Source organism: Cucumis melo, chromosome 11 (genome assembly GCF_025177605.1).
Source record: "Cucumis melo cultivar AY chromosome 11, USDA_Cmelo_AY_1.0, whole genome shotgun sequence".
Taxonomy (NCBI): Eukaryota; Viridiplantae; Streptophyta; class Magnoliopsida; order Cucurbitales; family Cucurbitaceae; genus Cucumis; species Cucumis melo.
Genome location: NC_066867.1, coordinates 6,461,391 through 6,480,353, shown reverse-complemented (window position 1 = coordinate 6,480,353; position 18,963 = coordinate 6,461,391). Strand labels below are relative to the sequence as shown.

Genomic DNA, 18,963 nt, shown 5'->3' with positions numbered 1-18,963 from the left:
ATTTTTTAAACAAATTAAGTTTATAACCACTAGGGGTATAAATGGGTTCGATTAAGTTAGGTTGTGAGACATTCTCAACCCAATCCATATTTTCGAGTTGGCAACCCGAATAACCTGAATTAAATTTTCAACCCAACACAACCCATAAAATATGGATTTGATAGGGTTGGGTTGTCTTAGGGTTTAGGGTTTCTTCTAACCTTTCATGTTTTCCCATTTTCAGTGTATTTTGAAGCTAATGTCAAATGTCAATCTTTATATATAGATAATGTAGAATAGTAGATCAATGTGTTCAAACCAAAAATATAAAATGAAATCATCTCAAAGCGTTCGAACATTAAACACCATATTTTTCTCATAAATAATAAAAACACCATGTTTGAGTATTTAAAGGCCCTAACAATACTTCTAGATCTTTAGTACTCAAAGACACATGGGTACAACTTATTCTAGAAAGACATTTCATTTAGAACTACCAAACCCAAATAGCACTAACAACACTAAAGGTAGGGTTGCCACATATTTTTTTTAGAGAAAAAGGAAAAAAGAAAAGAAGAGAAAAGGTGACTGAGAAGAGGGAGAGGGAGGAGACCGACGACAAAGATGAATTGCAAAAAATATGGATTAAGTAGTCCGAGTTGTCGGATTAACCGAGTTATTCTTACACCCACAATAACCATTTTTTTTTATCAATTTGTTTATTACTTCCTATTGGTATATTTTTTATAAAAACAATTATCCTTCAAATTGTGATGACCGCATATATTTAATTGAAACACAATTCGGAAAATAGAGAATAATAATAACTAATAAAAGAAAGAAAAATAAGTAAAAACATAAAAAATCCGACCTGCCGGATTCGAACCAGCGACCTAAGGATTTATCTGCCACACAACTACAGTCCTCCGCTCTACCAACTGAGCTAAGGTCGGTTTGTTTATAACGCAAATCAAATAGTGTTTATATTTAAATCAACAACAATACAACTGTTTATATCCTTCAAACGTTTTTCAAATATTATTTCCAATGCTTAGTCGTCACTAGAATGAAAATTACAAGCAAGAAAATTACTAATGGGAGAAAAAAAAAAATTGAAGCTTCAGTTTTTGCACCTTCGAGATTGATGCTGAACAAATTAATAAAGACATTAAGAATGAAGGTGAAGATGATGCCATAGACTGTTGAAATAACTACTTGAATTAATTAAATGAAACAATCTTAATTACATATGCATTAAAATCATGACTTTGTTTAATAATGAACAGGAAAACATTTGGATTGATTTACATATATGCAGTTGTGTTATTTTGACTTTATTCAAACTTTCGTTCTTAATTCTACTTTGTTTGTCAAGAACTCTGTTGTAGATTTTGTCTCAAAGATATTATGAGAACATCTTTTAAATTAATGTATTAATTAATTTTTAAAAAATAAAATATTTAAAGGATAAAAGATTCTCCATTATTTTAGAAATCTTACTAATTATCTTTAAAAAATAAAAGGGATTTATACATATAAATATTATATGTATAAATAGGACGTGGGCACACATGAAAAAAGATCTGAAGAGAATCATCTACGGCTGAAGGCTTTTGAAGAACGATTCGCAGAAGCTGCTGGAACTAAAAATGTATTATGATCTTATGACTATAAGATCAACATGTCGATCTAAGTTGTGTTGGTTGATGAGTAACGTAAATGATGAGGCAGTAGTATGTATGGTTACTGCGATCTTTGGTAGAATATAAAGATATCGTCGGAGATATTCATGTAACGCCCAACAATTTGTTATCTCTTTTGGGTTTTGTCCATTGTCATTGATGTTAAGTGTGGTTAGGGAAATTTTAGATTTATTGGAAGAACCTTACCATTTGGATTTTCTTGAGTAATTAAGGTTGGGAATCCTCATTTGTTTAGGATAATAAGTATCTTCTTCCATTTATTCATTTATCTTATTATTTTATATTTATTTTGTTGGAAATAATTAGGGGAAGCTCTTATTAACTAAAGTTGGTTGTTTTGGTGAGATTTGGAGAGAGAGAGAGAAGGGGTTGTTTTGGGTTTTTTTAAAAAAAGAAAAGAAAGGAGCCAATCTTCTTATAAAAAAAAAAAGGCCTTGGGACTCGTGCGTAAAGAGGAAGAGGAAAAATTTTCAAAGAAAGAAAGAGGGGAAGGGAAAAAGAAAAAAAAAAAAAAGGGGAAAAATTTCTTATTGAAACCCTAGCCGCCGCACGCCGCCGCCGCCGCCGCCGCCGCCGCGAACCCGAGCCGCCAAGCACCCCTCTCTGTTCAGCAGCGCAGCCGAGCCGCAGTCGCAACCGAGCCGTCGCCGAGCTTCCAGCCGCGCCGGGAGAATCGTCCAAGCCGATCTGCGCAGCCGAGCGTCCGTCGGAGCAGCCGTCTCTCGCACGCCGAAGCCGAGTCGAAGCCGCCTCCGCGCGTCCGCAGCCAACCCGTCAGCCAGCCGAGTCGCGCCGCTTCGATCCGACGCAAGCGCAGCCGAAACGCCAGTCTGTAGCCGTCGCCGAGCGAAGCCGCGGTAGCCGGACCACCAGCAGCCGCCGCGCCACCCGAAATCCGGAAGCCGAAGCCTCGCGCGCAAAGGTCCGACCGAAGACCCACCCCGCGACCCGAACCGACGCGCGCCACCTTCCGGAACCCGACCCGCGCCCGCGTGCATCCGTGCGTGAGCCGCGCCCGCGTGTGAAGCCGCGCCGCGCGCTTCTGTGTAGCCGAGCCGCGTCTCCCCTGTTGCAAGCCGAGCCGCGTCTCCCCCTGTTGCAAGCCGAGCCGCACGCGTAATTCCTGTACCGAGCCGAGCCGCGTCTGCCCAAGCCGAGCCGGTCCTGTCTTCTTCCAGCCGAGCCGCCAGGACTAATTTGGCTCCATCCACCTAAATTTTGGTAATCTAATTAATTATTGTGGTTTTTCCGGTAAGACTCCATGCTCGGACGATAGTTAAATTAATTTGGGTCTAAATTAAATTATTTTCCTCAAGGGACGTCTTGGACCAAGAAATTGCTGCAGCGCGGGATTTCTTCAGTAGGGGCTCGAGCACTGCAACCTCCTTCTAGGGTAAGTTATTTCAATTGAGTCTTGAACCGTTGGTCGTTGGCGACCTATTTACGAATTTTGACTTATTAAACAGTTAGGACTTCGTCGCTTGGAAAGCGTACTGCCTCGCGGTTAGGACTCGACAAGTAGATCTCCAGGTAAGAGATTCTACTACTAGCTTCATGTTTAGAAGTATGAGACTGTGTATGCCCCTATGTTACATATTGAGAATTTGACAGTACGATGCCTGAAATAAATGTTAGTATGATGCAAATGACGATATAGTTGTGCTATAGCCTGTTATGTGTGGCAAGAGCTGTCATGGCTACGACGAATGTCAGGATGGACAGTGTAGAGATGATTTATGTGACATGTTATATGTGGATGCCATGTGTATGTATACTGCAATTAGGGTACCTGTTAGCTTAGCCTGTTAGAGTCGTACCTGCATGGGTGTCCTTCGGGATCACCACCTATTGAGGACTGTGTGGTCCGACGGGACACCGGTCTAGCATGGATATAGATATGACTCGAGTGACTCGACGGGGTCCTCGCATCCCGACTGTCCTAGGTGTCCCCCGGGGCACCGAAGACCAGAGTTACGTTCCTACGGGAGCGCATGATTGCACGTGTTCGGGAACGTGCCAGAGATTGGGTACCAGTTATCAGGACTCTAACAGGAAGTTAACAGGCACCTAGTGGGACTAGTAGTGGGTCCCTTACTGAGTATTTTTATACTCATTCTCTTCATTTTACGTTTTCAGGTAGAGGACGAGGCAAGGGCAAGGGCAAGCTGGCGAGCGACCCGAAGTGAGACCGTGGAGGGCCATAGGGACTACCGCTTCCGCTTATTTCTTATTTCAGATTTTAGCATTTGAGTTTGAGTACTTTTCATTTCTCACTGTCTTTTATGTAGATAGGGCCCGAGTAGGATTTCAGAACGCTTTTACACTTTTTGCATGACTACCTTGTTTATGTTTTTATAAATGAATTTCTTGAACCGTATGCTTTTTAATAAAATTTTTCGGCTTAAACCACTTGTTCTATATTTAGTAATGACTTCGATTCAGTATAAGGAGTTGGGTCGTTACAGTTGGTATCAGAGCACAGTGTTTTAGGTTCTGTAGACTGACCTACGATGTAAGTCATTTTTGTTTTGGTTTTACTTCACCCTATGGCTATACGGTCCTTCGGCACTCGCCAGGTATGTCTAAAGCCTTGCTAATGTTAAGATTACAATTTTGCCTGAATAGTCTAAGACCTAGATATAGGGTGTTAAGTTCTTGTGGTGAAAAGCTTGTTGGTGAATTTTAGGGAGAATGCCGCCACGTAGGGGTACACGCCGAGGAGGTGGTAGGGGAGGCAGAGGAGCCGGTCGTGGCCAGCCGGAGGCGCCACCTGTTGCACCGGCAGTCGACCCAAACGCACCGGTCACCCAGGCGGATCTCGCCGCGATGGAGCAGCGTTATTAGGACATGCTGCAAGCTGCTTTGGCGCCTTTCCTTGCCGCCCAGCAGAACCAGGCCGCCCCTGCTCAGGCCCAGGCCGCCCCTGTTCAGGCTCAGGCCGTCGCTCCTCCAGCCCCTGAGGAAGCTCAACCAGTACCAGTTCAACTGTCGGCCGAGGCGAAACACTTACGGGATTTCAGGAAGTATAATCCCAAGACCTTTGACGGATCCATGGACAACCCCACAAAGGCCCAAATGTGGTTGACGTCCATAGAGACTATTTTCCGGTACATGAAGTGCCCAGAAGACCAGAAGGTGCAGTGTGCAGTCTTCTTCTTGGAGGACAGGGGCACCGCCTGGTGGGAGACCGCGGAGAGAATGCTGGGGGGCGATGTAAGTAAAATAACTTGGGAGCAGTTCAAGGAGAACTTCTATGCTAAGTTCTTCTCCGCCAATGTGAAGCACGCCAAGCTGCAAGAGTTCCTAAACTTGGAACAAGGCGACATGACGGTGGAGCAGTACGACGCCGAGTTCGATATGCTGTCCCGCTTTGCTCCCGATATGGTAAGGGATGAGGCTGCCAGGACGGAGAAATTCGTTAGAGGACTCAGGCTAGACCTTCAGGGCATTGTCAGAGCCCTCCGCCCAGCCACGCATGCTGATGCACTACGTATAGCACTGGATTTGAGCCTGCCTGAGAGAGCCGATGCGTCTAAGGCTGCCGGCAGAGGGTCAGCCTTGGGACAGAAGAGAAAGGTTGAGACGCAGCCTGACGTAGCACCGCAGCGAACACTGAGGTCAGGAGGTGTCTTCCAGAGACACCGACGGAAGCTTGCAGCAGCCGGGAGGACTCTGAGAGAGCTACCCGCTTGTACTACTTGCGGGAGAGTCCACGGAGGTTGTTGCTTGGCTGGAAGTGGAGTCTGCTTCAGGTGCAGACAGCCGGGGCACACTGCTGATATGTGTCCTCGGAAACCCTTTGAGACGACACCGCCCCAGCCTTCTGCGGCCCAGCAGGGGAGAGTTTTCGCCACTACCCGGCAGGAGGCCGAGCGAGCTGGCACTGTGGTGACAGGTACGCTCCCAATTTTGGGGCATTATGCTTTTGTGCTATTTGACTCTGGGTCATCCCACTCGTTTATATCCTCCGTTTTCGTTCAGCATGTGGGTTTGGAGGTAGAGCCTTTGGGTAGTGTTTTGTCGGTTTCTACTCCATCTGGGGAGGTCCTGTTGTCCAAAGAACAAATAAAGGCATATCGGGTAGAGATAGCGAATCGTATGTTAGACGTGACCTTACTAGTGTTAGACATGCAGGACTTTGACGTGATACTAGGCATGGATTGGCTGTCAGCCAACCATGCAAATATAGACTGTTTTGGCAAGGAAGTTGTCTTTAACCCTCCCTCCGAGGCTAGCTTCAAATTCAGGGGGGCAGGCATGGTATGTATACCCAAGGTCATCTCAGCCATGAAGGCTAGTAAACTACTTAGCCAGGGAACTTGGGGCATCTTGGCAAGCGTGGTGGATGTGAGAGAGCCAGAAGTTTCCCTATCTTCCGAACCAGTGGTAAGAGAGTACCCCGACGTTTTCCCAGACGAACTTCCAGGACTTCCGCCTCCCAGAGAAGTAGACTTCGCTATCGAGTTAGAGCCGGGCACTGCCCCAATCTCGAGGGCCCCTTACAGAATGGCTCCAGCCGAGCTAAAGGAGTTGAAGGTCCAGTTACAGGAGTTGCTGGACAAAGGCTTCATCCGGCCCAGTGTGTCGCCTTGGGGAGCCCCAGTATTGTTCGTGAAGAAGAAGGATGGGTCAATGCGCCTTTGTATTGACTACCGAGAGCTGAACAAGGTGACAGTCAAAAACCGCTACCCCTTGCCCAGGATTGATGACCTGTTCGATCAGTTGCAGGGAGCCACCGTCTTCTCCAAGATCGACCTGCGATCAGGCTATCACCAGTTGAGGATTAGGGACGGTGACATCCCCAAGACGGCCTTTCGATCGAGGTACGGACATTACGAATTCGTTGTGATGTCTTTCGGCTTGACTAACGCTCCTGCAGTATTCATGGATCTGATGAACAGGGTGTTTAAGGAGTTTCTAGACTCGTTCGTCATAGTCTTCATTGACGACATCCTCATTTACTCAAAAACTGAGGCGGAGCACGAGGAGCACCTACACCAGGTTTTGGAGACCCTTCGAGCCAACAAGTTGTATGCCAAGTTCTCCAAGTGTGAATTCTGGTTAAGGAAGGTGACGTTTCTTGGCCACGTGGTTTCCAGTGAGGGAGTTTCAGTAGATCCCGCAAAGATCGAAGCAGTGACCAACTGGACCCGACCGTCCACGGTTAGTGAAATTCGAAGTTTTCTGGGCTTGGCAGGTTACTACAGGAGGTTCGTGGAAGACTTCTCACGTATAGCCAGCCCGTTGACCCAGTTGACCAGGAAGGGAACCCCTTTTGTCTGGAGCCCAGCATGCGAGAGGAGCTTTCAGGAGCTCAAACAGAAGCTAGTGACTGCACCGGTCCTGACAGTGCCGGATGGTTCGGGAAACTTTGTAATCTATAGTGACGCCTCCAAGAAGGGACTGGGCTGTGTTCTGATGCAGCAGGGTAAGGTAGTTGCTTATGCCTCCCGCCAGTTGAAGATCCATGAGCAGAACTACCCTACCCATGACTTGGAGTTGGCAGCTGTAGTCTTTGCACTGAAGATATGGAGGCACTATCTGTACGGTGAGAAGATTCAGATTTACACCGACCATAAGAGCCTGAAGTACTTCTTCACCCAGAAGGAGTTGAACATGAGGCAGAGGAGGTGGCTTGAGTTGGTGAAAGACTACGACTGCGAGATCCTATACCACCCAGGTAAAGCAAATGTAGTGGCTGATGCGCTGAGTAGGAAAGTTGCACATTCAGCAGCGCTAATCACCAAGCAGACCCCCTTACTCAGGGACTTTGAGAGGGCGGAGATTGCAGTCTCAGTAGGTGAGGTTACCGCACAGTTGGCTCAGTTGACAGTTCAGCCAACCTTGAGACAAAAGATCATTGCTGCTCAGCTGAATGATCCTTACTTGGCAGAGAAGCGTCGCGTGGTAGAGACAGAGCAAGGTGAAGACTTCTCCATATCCTCTGACGGTGGCCTTATGTTTGAGGGACGCCTGTGTGTGCCGGAAGACAGCGCAGTTAAGACGGAGCTTTTGACTGAGGCTCACAGTTCCCCGTTTACCATGCACCCTGGGAGTACGAAGATGTACCAGGACTTAAGGAGTGTCTATTGGTGGAGGGGCATGAAGAGGGATGTGGCAGACTTTGTCAGTAGATGCTTGGTGTGCCAGCAGGTGAAGGCACCTAGGCAGCATCCAGCAGGGTTGTTGCAACCCTTGAGTGTGCCAGGGTGGAAGTGGGAGAGTGTGTCGATGGATTTTATTACGGGACTGCCCAAGACCCTAAGGGGCTACACGGTGATCTGGGTTGTGGTCGACAGACTCACGAAGTTGGCCCATTTCGTGCCAGGGAAATCCACTTACACTGCCAGTAAGTGGGGGCAGCTATATATGACAGAGATTGTGAGACTACATGGAGTACCCGTATCCATCATTTCAGACAGAGACGCCCGTTTCACATCGAAGTTCTGGAAAGGACTTCAACTTGCATTAGGTACAAGGTTGGACTTCAGCACGGCATTCCACCCTCAGACTGATGGTCAGACGGAGAGATTGAACCAGATTTTGGAAGACATGCTGCGAGCCTGCGTACTAGAGTTTTCAGGAAGTTGGGACTCCCATCTGCATCTGATGGAATTTGCCTATAACAACAGCTACCAGGCTACTATCGGTATGGCACCGTTCGAGGCTCTGTATGGCAAATGCTGTAGATCCCCTGTCTGCTGGGGCGAGGTTGGAGAGCAGAGGATGCTAGGCCCCGAGTTAGTGCAGACGACCAACGCAGCCATACAGAAGATCCGAGCTCGTATGCTGACAGCCCAGAGCAGACAGAAGAGTTACGCTGATGTACGACGTAAGGACCTCGAGTTTGAAGTGGGAGATATGGTCTTTCTGAAGGTTGCACCCATGAAGGGTGTTCTGAGGTTCGCGAAGAAGGGGAAGCTGAGTCCACGCTTCGTAGGGCCGTTCGAGATATTGGAGCGGATTGGCCCCGTGGCTTACCGCTTGGCGCTACCCCCATCGTTTGCTGCAGTGCACGACGTATTCCATATCTCCATGCTGAGGAAATATGTCGCAGACCCGACACATGTGGTGGACTTCGAACCCCTGCAGATTAGCGAGAACTTGAGCTACGAGGAGCAGCCTGTCGAGGTCTTGGCAAGGGAGGTCAAGAAGCTTCGCAGTCGAGAAATTCCACTGGTCAAAATCCTTTGGCAGAACCATGGAGTGGAAGAGGCCACGTGGGAGAAAGAAGAGGATATGAGAGCCCAGTACCCCGAGCTGTTCGAGGATTAGAACTTTCGAGGACGAAAGTTTTTTAGGAGGGAAGATTGTAACGCCCAACAATTTGTTATCTCTTTTGGGTTTTGTCCATTGTCATTGATGTTAAGTGTGGTTAGGGAAATTTTAGATTTATTGGAAGAACCTTACCATTTGGATTTTCTTGAGTAATTAAGGTTGGGAATCCTCATTTGTTTAGGATAATAAGTATCTTCTTCCATTTATTCATTTATCTTATTATTTTATATTTATTTTGTTGGAAATAATTAGGGGAAGCCCTTATTAACTAAAGTTGGTTGTTTTGGTGAGATTTGGAGAGAGAGAGAGAAGGGGTTGTTTTGGGTTTTTTTAAAAAAAGAAAAGAAAGGAGCCAATCTTCTTATAAAAAAAAAAAAGGCCTTGGGACTCGTGCGTAAAGAGGAAGAGGAAAAATTTTCAAAGAAAGAAAGAGGGGAAGGGAAAAAGAAAAAAAAAAAAAAAAGGGGAAAAATTTCTTATTGAAACCCTAGCCGCCGCACGCCGCCGCCGCCGCCGCCGCCGCGAACCCGAGCCGCCAAGCACCCCTCTCTGTTCAGCAGCGCAGCCGAGCCGCAGTCGCAACCGAGCCGTCGCCAAGCTTCCAGCCGCGCCGGGAGAATCGTCCAAGCCGATCTGAGCAGCCGAGCGTCCGTCGGAGCAGCCGTCTCTCGCACGCCGAAGCCGAGTCGAAGCCGCCTCCGCGCGTCCGCAGCCAACCCGTCAGCCAGCCGAGTCGCGCCGCTTCGATCCGACGCAAGCGCAGCCGAAACGCCAGTCTGTAGCCGTCGCCGAGCGAAGCCGCGGTAGCCGGACCACCAGCAGCCGCCGCGCCACCCGAAATCCGGAAGCCGAAGCCTCGCGCGCAAAGGTCCGACCGAAGACCCGCCCCGCGACCCGAACCGACGCGCGCCACCTTCCGGAACCCGACCCGCGCCCGCGTGCATCCGTGCGTGAGCCGCGCCCGCGTGTGAAGCCGCGCCGCGCGCTTCTGTGTAGCCGAGCCGCGTCTCCCCTGTTGCAAGCCGAGCCGCGTCTCCCCCTGTTGCAAGCCGAGCCGCACGCGTAATTCCTGTACCGAGCCGAGCCGCGTCTGCCCAAGCCGAGCCGGTCCTGTCTTCTTCCAGCCGAGCCGCCAGGACTAATTTGGCTCCATCCACCTAAATTTTGGTAATCTAATTAATTATTGTGGTTTTTCCGGTAAGACTCCATGCTCGGATGATAGTTAAATTAATTTGGGTCTAAATTAAATTATTTTCCTCAAGGGACGTCTTGGACCAAGAAATTGCTGCAGCGCGGGATTTCTTCAGTAGGGGCTCGAGCACTGCAACCTCCTTCTAGGGTAAGTTATTTCAATTGAGTCTTGAACCGTTGGTCGTTGGCGACCTATTTACGAATTTTGACTTATTAAACAGTTAGGACTTCGTCGCTTGGAAAGCGTACTGCCTCGCGGTTAGGACTCGACAAGTAGATCTCCAGGTAAGAGATTCTACTACTAGCTTCATGTTTAGAAGTATGAGACTGTGTATGCCCCTATGTTACATATTGAGAATTTGACAGTACGATGCCTGAAATAAATGTTAGTATGATGCAAATGACGATATAGTTGTGCTATAGCCTGTTATGTGTGGCAAGAGCTGTCATGGCTACGACGAATGTCAGGATGGACAGTGTAGAGATGATTTATGTGACATGTTATATGTGGATGCCATGTGTATGTATACTGCAATTAGGGTACCTGTTAGCTTAGCCTGTTAGAGTCGTACCTGCATGGGTGTCCTTCGGGATCACCACCTATTGAGGACTGTGTGGTCCGACGGGACACCGGTCTAGCATGGATATAGATATGACTAGTGACTCGACGGGGTCCTCGCATCCCGACTGTCCTAGGTGTCCCCCGGGGCACCGAAGACCAGAGTTACGTTCCTACGGGAGCGCATGATTGCACGTGTTCGGGAACGTGCCAGAGATTGGGTACCAGTTATCAGGACTCTAACAGGAAGTTAATAGGCACCTAGTGGGACTAGTAGTGGGTCCCTTACTGAGTATTTTTATACTCATTCTCTTCATTTTACGTTTTCAGGTAGAGGACGAGGCAAGGGCAAGGGCAAGCTGGCGAGCGACCCGAAGTGAGACCGTGGAGGGCCATAGGGACTACCGCTTTCGCTTATTTCTTATTTCAGATTTTAGCATTTGAGTTTGAGTACTTTTCATTTCTCACTGTCTTTTATGTAGATAGGGCCCGAGTAGGACTTCAGAACGCTTTTACACTTTTTGCATGACTACCTTGTTTATGTTTTTATAAATGAATTTCTTGAACCGTATGCTTTTTAATAAAATTTTTCGGCTTAAACCACTTGTTCTATATTTAGTAATGACTTCGATTCAGTATAAGGAGTTGGGTCGTTACAATTCACTCATGCGTTTAGGGAGAGCCTGAAGTCAGACATCATGAAGAAAAGTGATTCATGTGTTCAGGGAGAGCTTGGAGTCTGAAGCCGAGACACATACTACTAAGTCATATAATTGAACAGAGTTTATATGTTGTATTGATGTATCTTGACTTAAGTGAATATTAATAAACATTACTCATCAGGGCTGTGCACAGCCCCCCAGATGTAGGCAACATTGGCCGAACTGGGTTACCAAAGTTTCATGTGTTATTCTCTTCTGCTGTCGCTCAAGCTATTACAAAATTTATTAACTTTAGTATTAACTGAAGGTTTAATTGATTATTTCTCCCTTTGTTTTTTCAAACTCTTATCCTGAGTTCACTTAAATTATGGGAAGTAGTCTCGATGGTCGAGAGAAAGTACGATTGAAAGTAAAGTAATGCATAGATGGTACACACATATATATATGGTTAAGAAATTAAGTTTGAATATATTTCATTTCTTGAATGTGTTGTTACAATTTTAAATATATTGTACAAGAAATTTAAAATTTAGTCTAAAAAAAAATAAATACATATACGTTATGTTTTCTCATTGCTAGAAATATAAGTTGGAAGTCATAAAGCTCTAGCCACACTTTGTGTGTAGACAAAAATCACAGTGCTGTCCACGTTTACCTTCATGTTGGCAGAAACAACTATTTACCAATGTATAACCCATGGCCAGAAATATCAAATCAGTCCAAGAATGTAATTATGTTGGAAGATTAACCTTTTTGCCGATATATGATGCGTAAACGAAAATCTAAATTCTGTCCATGAAGGTTGTTGCATTGACAGGAAAAGTTTTTCTTGATTAATCTTTCGTGGGCAGAACTCCATTTTTGCCCACTGACAAATACCTCTGTCGTTGGACACAAACTTATCCCCATGTTTTTTGCCTCATAAAATCATTAGCAGAAACAAAAATTTTGGTTGCGAGGCTTCCGCTCTGTGACGCACTCAACATTAAAACAATAGAGAAAAACATTCCAATAACCAAGTTGAGAGATATTTGATGAATTACACCCTACCAAAAGTTTAAAAGTTTAAATATTTCTTAACCCTGCATTTTATTGAACAAAAAGAATACATCCAAATAACTACACAATTGAGTAACATTAATCAAAGGAAACAAACCTAACAAAACAAAAAACATTAACTTTCACACAACTACATGGACTAAAAACAAGCAACGGTACAATGGCAGCTTAACCACATCACATTCTTCTTGTTCAACGACCCATGTCAAGACTAACCGTAAAGGAATGTTCATTTGAGCTTGTCGATGTGGAAGGAACAGGATATGTAGGAATAGGCATTTTATTTGGAAGATTAGGCATCATTGTCTCAAAGTTTAGAACTTGAATCGCTTGTCTTATGGATGGTCTAAGATTAGGGTCTGGATAAGCACTCCATAGTCCAACTAGCATCAAACACTCAACTTGTTTTTTGTCATAATCAGAATGTAATTTCTCATCTATCCCAACATGCAATTGTCCACTCCCATAAAGATCCCAAACCCACTCTACTAAACCCTTATGAGATTCTTCTTCCAAAGAGGTTCTTGACTTTTTCCCCGTAGCAATCTCTAAAACGACCACTCCAAAGCTAAATACATCAGACTCCTTACTGGCTCTATTCGTACTTATGTATTCTGGTGCTAAGTACCCTAAAGTTCCAGCCAACCTAGTTGTTTGAGCACTCAACTCATGTTCCATTAATCGAGCAAGTCCAAAGTCTCCAAGTTTGACATTAAAGTTTGAGTCCAACATAACGTTACTAGATTTAATATCTCTATGAACCACACACTGTTCCCATTCTTCATGAAGATATAATAAAGCAGAGGCTAGACCTAAAGCAATCTTATATCTCACAGTCCAACCAAGAGGGGTTCTTTTCCCAAAGAGATGAGAATCAAGACTACCATTAGACATGAATTCATAAACCAACAAGAACTCACCTTTATCGTGACACCAACCAATGAGTTGCACCAAGTTTCGATGACGGAGCCGACTAATGATCTTCACTTCAGTTATATACTCATTTCTCCCTTGTCTCGAACCCTTTGATATTTTCTTCACAGCTACTGTCAAATCTATGCTTGGTATGTAGCCTCTATACACTGCACCAAATCCTCCTTCCCCTAGCTTCCTCTCATTAGAAAAGTTGTTGGTCGCCATGGCAAGAAGCTTGCGAGAAAACCTTCTTGGTCCAACCCCTGTTTCCAAGTCATCGTTAATGGATGTCAAATTCACTTCCTCGAGATTTTCTTCCTCTCCTAATTTCCTTTTATTTCGCTTCAACCACCAAAGTACAACAAATACTGCAATTATTGAAACCCCAACTGAAACTGTTACGGCTACAATGACACTAACTTTGTTTCCACTATCTTTACTTGGTTGCTTCATATCCAATGTAGAGTTGAATTCCCAAGAAAACAGAGTATGTCTTTCCACATTTGCTCCATTTGCTCCTGTAATTCCCACTGTCACCCATTCAGAAAGAATATCCCTTAGATCAATATGATAACTCAAGGTAGTATTCTCTAATGAAGTGGAAGTCCTTTGATACTTCCAAGAAACACTCAAGTTTTTAGTGGTTGACCTGTAGTCAATCCACACATCAGCCAAATCCCCACTATGTGACTTAACATTAAAGTGAGTAGTATTAGAAGAAGAGACAGAGTTAATATTGATACCCACATGTTCATAAGAAGGATCCCAATTATTGATATGAGTATCAAATTCAACATGAAGAATTTGGTTGATAGGAGTGTTTTTATAGGTCTTGTTGTAAAGTCCAAGATACCCACCAGCTGAATTTGTAGGGATTTGAGAGTCAGGTGGAGCTAAGAAGAAAGCAATCCCACTGCCATAGTTTGTTTGATTTTGTGTATCAATAGAGAATGTGAAATGGGTTGAGAAATCCGTGAGTTTTCTAGTTTTAGAGTCCCAAATTGGGATTGTATCTTTGTAAATAACTCTACCAACATGGGAATAAGATTTAGGGCCACTGAGCAAAATCTTTCCATTAGAAGGAACAGCATCTCCTTGATATTGTATGTTGTTGTCAATGGAATTGAATTGGTGTTGTTTGAATGAAACTGAGACAGCAAGGAAAGGAAGATGAAGAAGAAGAAGAAGAAGAAAGAAAAGACTTTGGATTGAAAGAAGGTACAAGAAAGTAGCCATTTGATGATTCAAGATCAATGTTTGATGAGTAATGGGATATTCGGAGCTTGTAATCTTAATATAAGCTCAGTGTTTTTCTATCTTTCTTTTTTTATTTTTATGACAAATTCTACAAACCTATCCCTCAAGTATTGGTATAGTTGCAATTATATTTACATTTAAACTTTAAAAATGAAAAATTCAACCCTATCTCTGCTTATCCAAAATTTCACATACGACTCTTAGACTTACATAATTGTATAAACTGTACCGATTATCTAAGTTTAAAAATTCAATTTATGTTATTTGTAGATCGAACTCTTACAATTATTTTAAGGTTGAGGATCCAACTTTCACACTTTTATAAGTTTAGAAGGCGATTTGTTATTATTGAAAGTCTGAAGATGTAATTTTTACTATCACCATCGGGTAATTTTTGCAATTTTTTTTTATTAAATGAGAAATTTTTTTCCATTTACTTTTGGAGAACTTCGTTGATATATGGATTAGTCCACACCATATATCATTTTTCATATTCATATTGGAAATTTGGTATTAATGACTTTGGAGCTATGGTGTGAAAACGTTTGATTCTTCTCTAATGCCAAGTCACAATTTGACCAAGTCTATATTCACAATTTGACCAAGTCTTTAATTTGCTTTTCTTTTATCATTACAATACTAGATTTTGTTTATTTGTCAACATAAAAGATTTAAAGAAAAAAGAACGACCAAGAAGAAAATTAACAATATTATAGTTTAGTCATCTCTTAATGGTTGGACGATTTTTCTACTTTAAGAAATGATTAACTTTGACATGAAATAGTTGATTTAAATAATGCAACCTTTGTAATTTTTTAAATATAACACATTATTAATATATATTTGTGACAAACCTTGATATACTTAGAGACAGAGACAGACAACAACAGTTTTAGTGATAGATACTCATAAATGTCTATCTGAATTTATTGCAACTTACAATTGAAATATTTTCTATAATTATAAATTAAAAGTGTATAATGTAAAAATTGTCAATAACAATTTCAAAATAACATTAATAGTCTCATGCATTGAATAATAATTTATAAAAGGAATTAAAGTTTGTAGTGAACCCAAGAGTATGTATGTATTACTTGGTAAGGTACTCATTTGACTAAGTGCTTTTTTTTTTCTTTTTCTTTTTTTTGTAGTTTTCACATAATCAACTTGTATTTGTTTTTTACTTTTCTTTTATCTATATAAAAGTAGGTTTTTCTTGGTTCTTCCATTTTTAAGAAATAATAGGAAAAGCTTTGGAAGTTTACTCTTTTGCCACTCTTTATTTATTAGTCTCTCTCGAGTGACATAATTTTCTATTGCTTTTAGCATCAAATCATGATCGAGTTATTTTGCATTCTCTCCGACGGTTGTTATGTAATTTTTGGCATATATTATTTTAGGTGGGGATTGGCGGTTATTGATTGTTTATTTCTCAATTTCCTTACTCTACTTTATTATAGTTGACTAATTATTTTTAATCCAAACCTTCCACTCCTAATAAATTAGAAAAATTATGTCAATTACCACTTAACTAAATTTATTATAGTTAACTGATTCATTGAAAGATAATCATTTAAATGATTATATTTTATGTCATTTTGAAAGAAAAAAAAAACATTTTTAGTTCTTGAGTTTTGATCTATAATTTCATCTTGTCTTCTAAGTTTTCAAAATGTACCCTTTCGGTCCCTCAATTTTGAAATATGAATTTATATAGGACCATTAGAAAGTAAATTATTATTATCATTATTTTTATGCTAATGTGATATGTAACATTAAAAATTACAAAAAAATATCTTCCTTGTTGGCTGTTTTTGTCACACGTTTGCGAGGCGTGGTATGATTTTGAGTATTCTGACGCATTAAACGCCAAAACGCTCAATTTAAGGTCCTTAAGCTCTACTTAATCGCCTGATTACTTTATACTTAAACTGAATTTTATACTTTAGGCGATGTAAAACAACTTAACACCAAAGAATAAGATAAAACATTCTTTTATTAATCTTTAATCATGCGTTCTACAACTCATTATAAGATGCAAAGAACAATAATACTAAACTTAAACTAAACGCATTTAATCCTCTTCTTGCCTAGCAGCTCCTCACCCTTCCCTAACTTTGGCCTTATCACCTGAACACCTGGGGAGTAAAACTTAAACCGTAAGTCACAAGACTTAGTGAGGAAATTTTAAGAAAACCTTTTAGGAAAACATTTCATAACACATCACATAAATTCATTATATCGCATAAATAAACATTAGTCATTTAACATTCTCTACGCTGACTCATCATCGACTACTGTGATGTCCTTTTCATCAACACCATCCGAGAATATCCTGATTCACTTCTTGTTGCTTAGGTCGCCTAACTTAATACAAATCTTTTATGCATTGATTAGCTTCAATCCACCATGCAGTTCTTTTCTACATGACTGCCTTTACTTTTTATGTACAGATAACAGTTAGTTCATTGGCAGGAAGAAAACTAATGGTTTAAACATAGTTTCACATTTATTTGAAACCTATAAAACATACTTTAAACACAACATAAGTTTCTTATGTGAAATCTCTTTGGAAACACTTATATATGAATCACCATTTCAAATCAGTAAAACTTTTAAAGAAAACTTTTAAAGAAAGCTTTTAACATATAATACACTTTTAAAGAAGAAATCACTTACTACGACTTGTTTTCCTTCTCAGAATACCTAGTTCAGCTTTTCATCTTAATGCCTATGATAAACTTACACTTAACTTTTTCCTTTTAGTTTTGCACAGCAGACTCTTTAACAATCCAACTTCAACCTTCATTTATATTAGTTCTAAATTGGATTAGTCATCCTTAAACTCTTGATAACTTGCCAGCTCTTGCTCTTAGTGATGCATGTGGAAGCTTGATGTTTAACTTAACCATGCTTAGCTTAAACCTTTACACGTGGCTCATTAAGTATCATTAGAAAATTTTCCAGAAGTTTCCTTATTGTTGCCTAGTCCTTAACATGTGAGGGAAACTCAGCTCGTGTTTTAAGTTTTTCTCACCTTCTTTTCATCTCGCAAAGAACTCCAAACGTCTACTTCTTATCGCCTTGTTCTATTTAAAACGCCTTCTTTTAAACAATTAGTCAAATTTTAGCCTTTTTTAGGTTGGAGTCTCACATTTTTTGCATTAATTCATTAATTTTTTTAAGCACTTGAAGAAAAGGTAAAAACAAGTTATAATAATCACGTCTGTAGCACACAAATTTATTGTTTGTAAAAATAGCAAAAACAAAGTCCAACCCACATGTACGGAATGTAAAATTTTACAAATGCCCTCGTTACTGATATACATTTGATACACCTAATACACTTGATATGCACCGATGCACCTAATATCCCTTGATACACTTGATATTCCTTGATACATTTGATATACATTTGACACTTCTTAATAACCTTTGGACCTTGATACACTTGATGCACCATAATACTCTATAATACACTTGATACTCTTTTGATACACTTGATATCCTTTGATACATCTGAAACACCTTGATACTCATTGTTACACTTGATTTTTCTTAATACACTTGATACCCTTTAGGCCTTGATATACTTAAAGGCTTCACTGATAAGTTTGATATACTTGATGCACTACTAATAAACTTGTTATGCTTTATTGGTACACTCAATAAATTTGATACGCTTGATATACGTGATATGTTTGATACACCTGATGTACTGCAGATACACTTAGTATTCTTCACTGATACACTTGATTGAATAAATACACTTGATATGTTTGAAGTCCTACTTATACACTTGATACATTATAGATATACACTTGAAAACTTAATTGATATAGTTGATAATAATTCACTTTACTGACATGCTGATATACTTTAAAAATATATTGTTGATATATTTGATAATGATACACTACGTGATATCATTCATATACTTAATAATATTATAATGAACTACATAAAATAAAAAAAATAAAAATCATGTAGTAAGTATATCAACCAACCAATACATATAATATAAGTAGATTGCACTAGTGATATACAAAATTGTTACAAAGTAAAACCAAAGCAAAACCAACATAAAAACAATAAAACAAAATCATTTGAAATCAAATTTAACTCAAAATACACATCGAAGAATGTAGAGAAAAATCACAAACGAAGTTAAATTTCTTCGGTCAACAACCATTATATTTCATATTGCAATTAATGTACCATTGATATCAAAATCAAGATTAAGATAGGAAGAAGTACATATTATTTTTTTCATATAATAAAGGATGCTTAAGGCCTTAAAAAGTGGGAGAATAAATAAGGGATGATTAGGACATTAAAAAGGAGAGAAGAAATAAGTTAT

At 41.4% G+C, this 18,963-nt stretch overlaps 1 protein-coding gene and 1 non-coding gene across 2 annotated transcripts; both read right to left on the bottom strand.

Annotated features, from left to right (window-relative positions):
- Positions 1 to 844: 844 nt before the first annotated feature.
- On the bottom strand, positions 845 to 932 carry TRNAY-GUA (transfer RNA tyrosine (anticodon GUA)). Its single transcript is given in 2 exon segments — positions 845 to 880; positions 896 to 932. It is a non-coding gene; the product is annotated as a tRNA-Tyr (tRNA).
- Positions 933 to 12,580: 11,648 nt separating this feature from the next.
- LOC103498380 (L-type lectin-domain containing receptor kinase IX.1-like) lies at positions 12,581 to 14,582 on the bottom strand. Its single transcript, XM_008460961.3, has one exon. The coding sequence runs from the start codon at positions 14,580 to 14,582 to the stop codon at positions 12,624 to 12,626; it is 1,959 nt and encodes a 652-aa protein (XP_008459183.1). The 3' UTR covers positions 12,581 to 12,623.
- Positions 14,583 to 18,963: the final 4,381 nt, after the last annotated feature.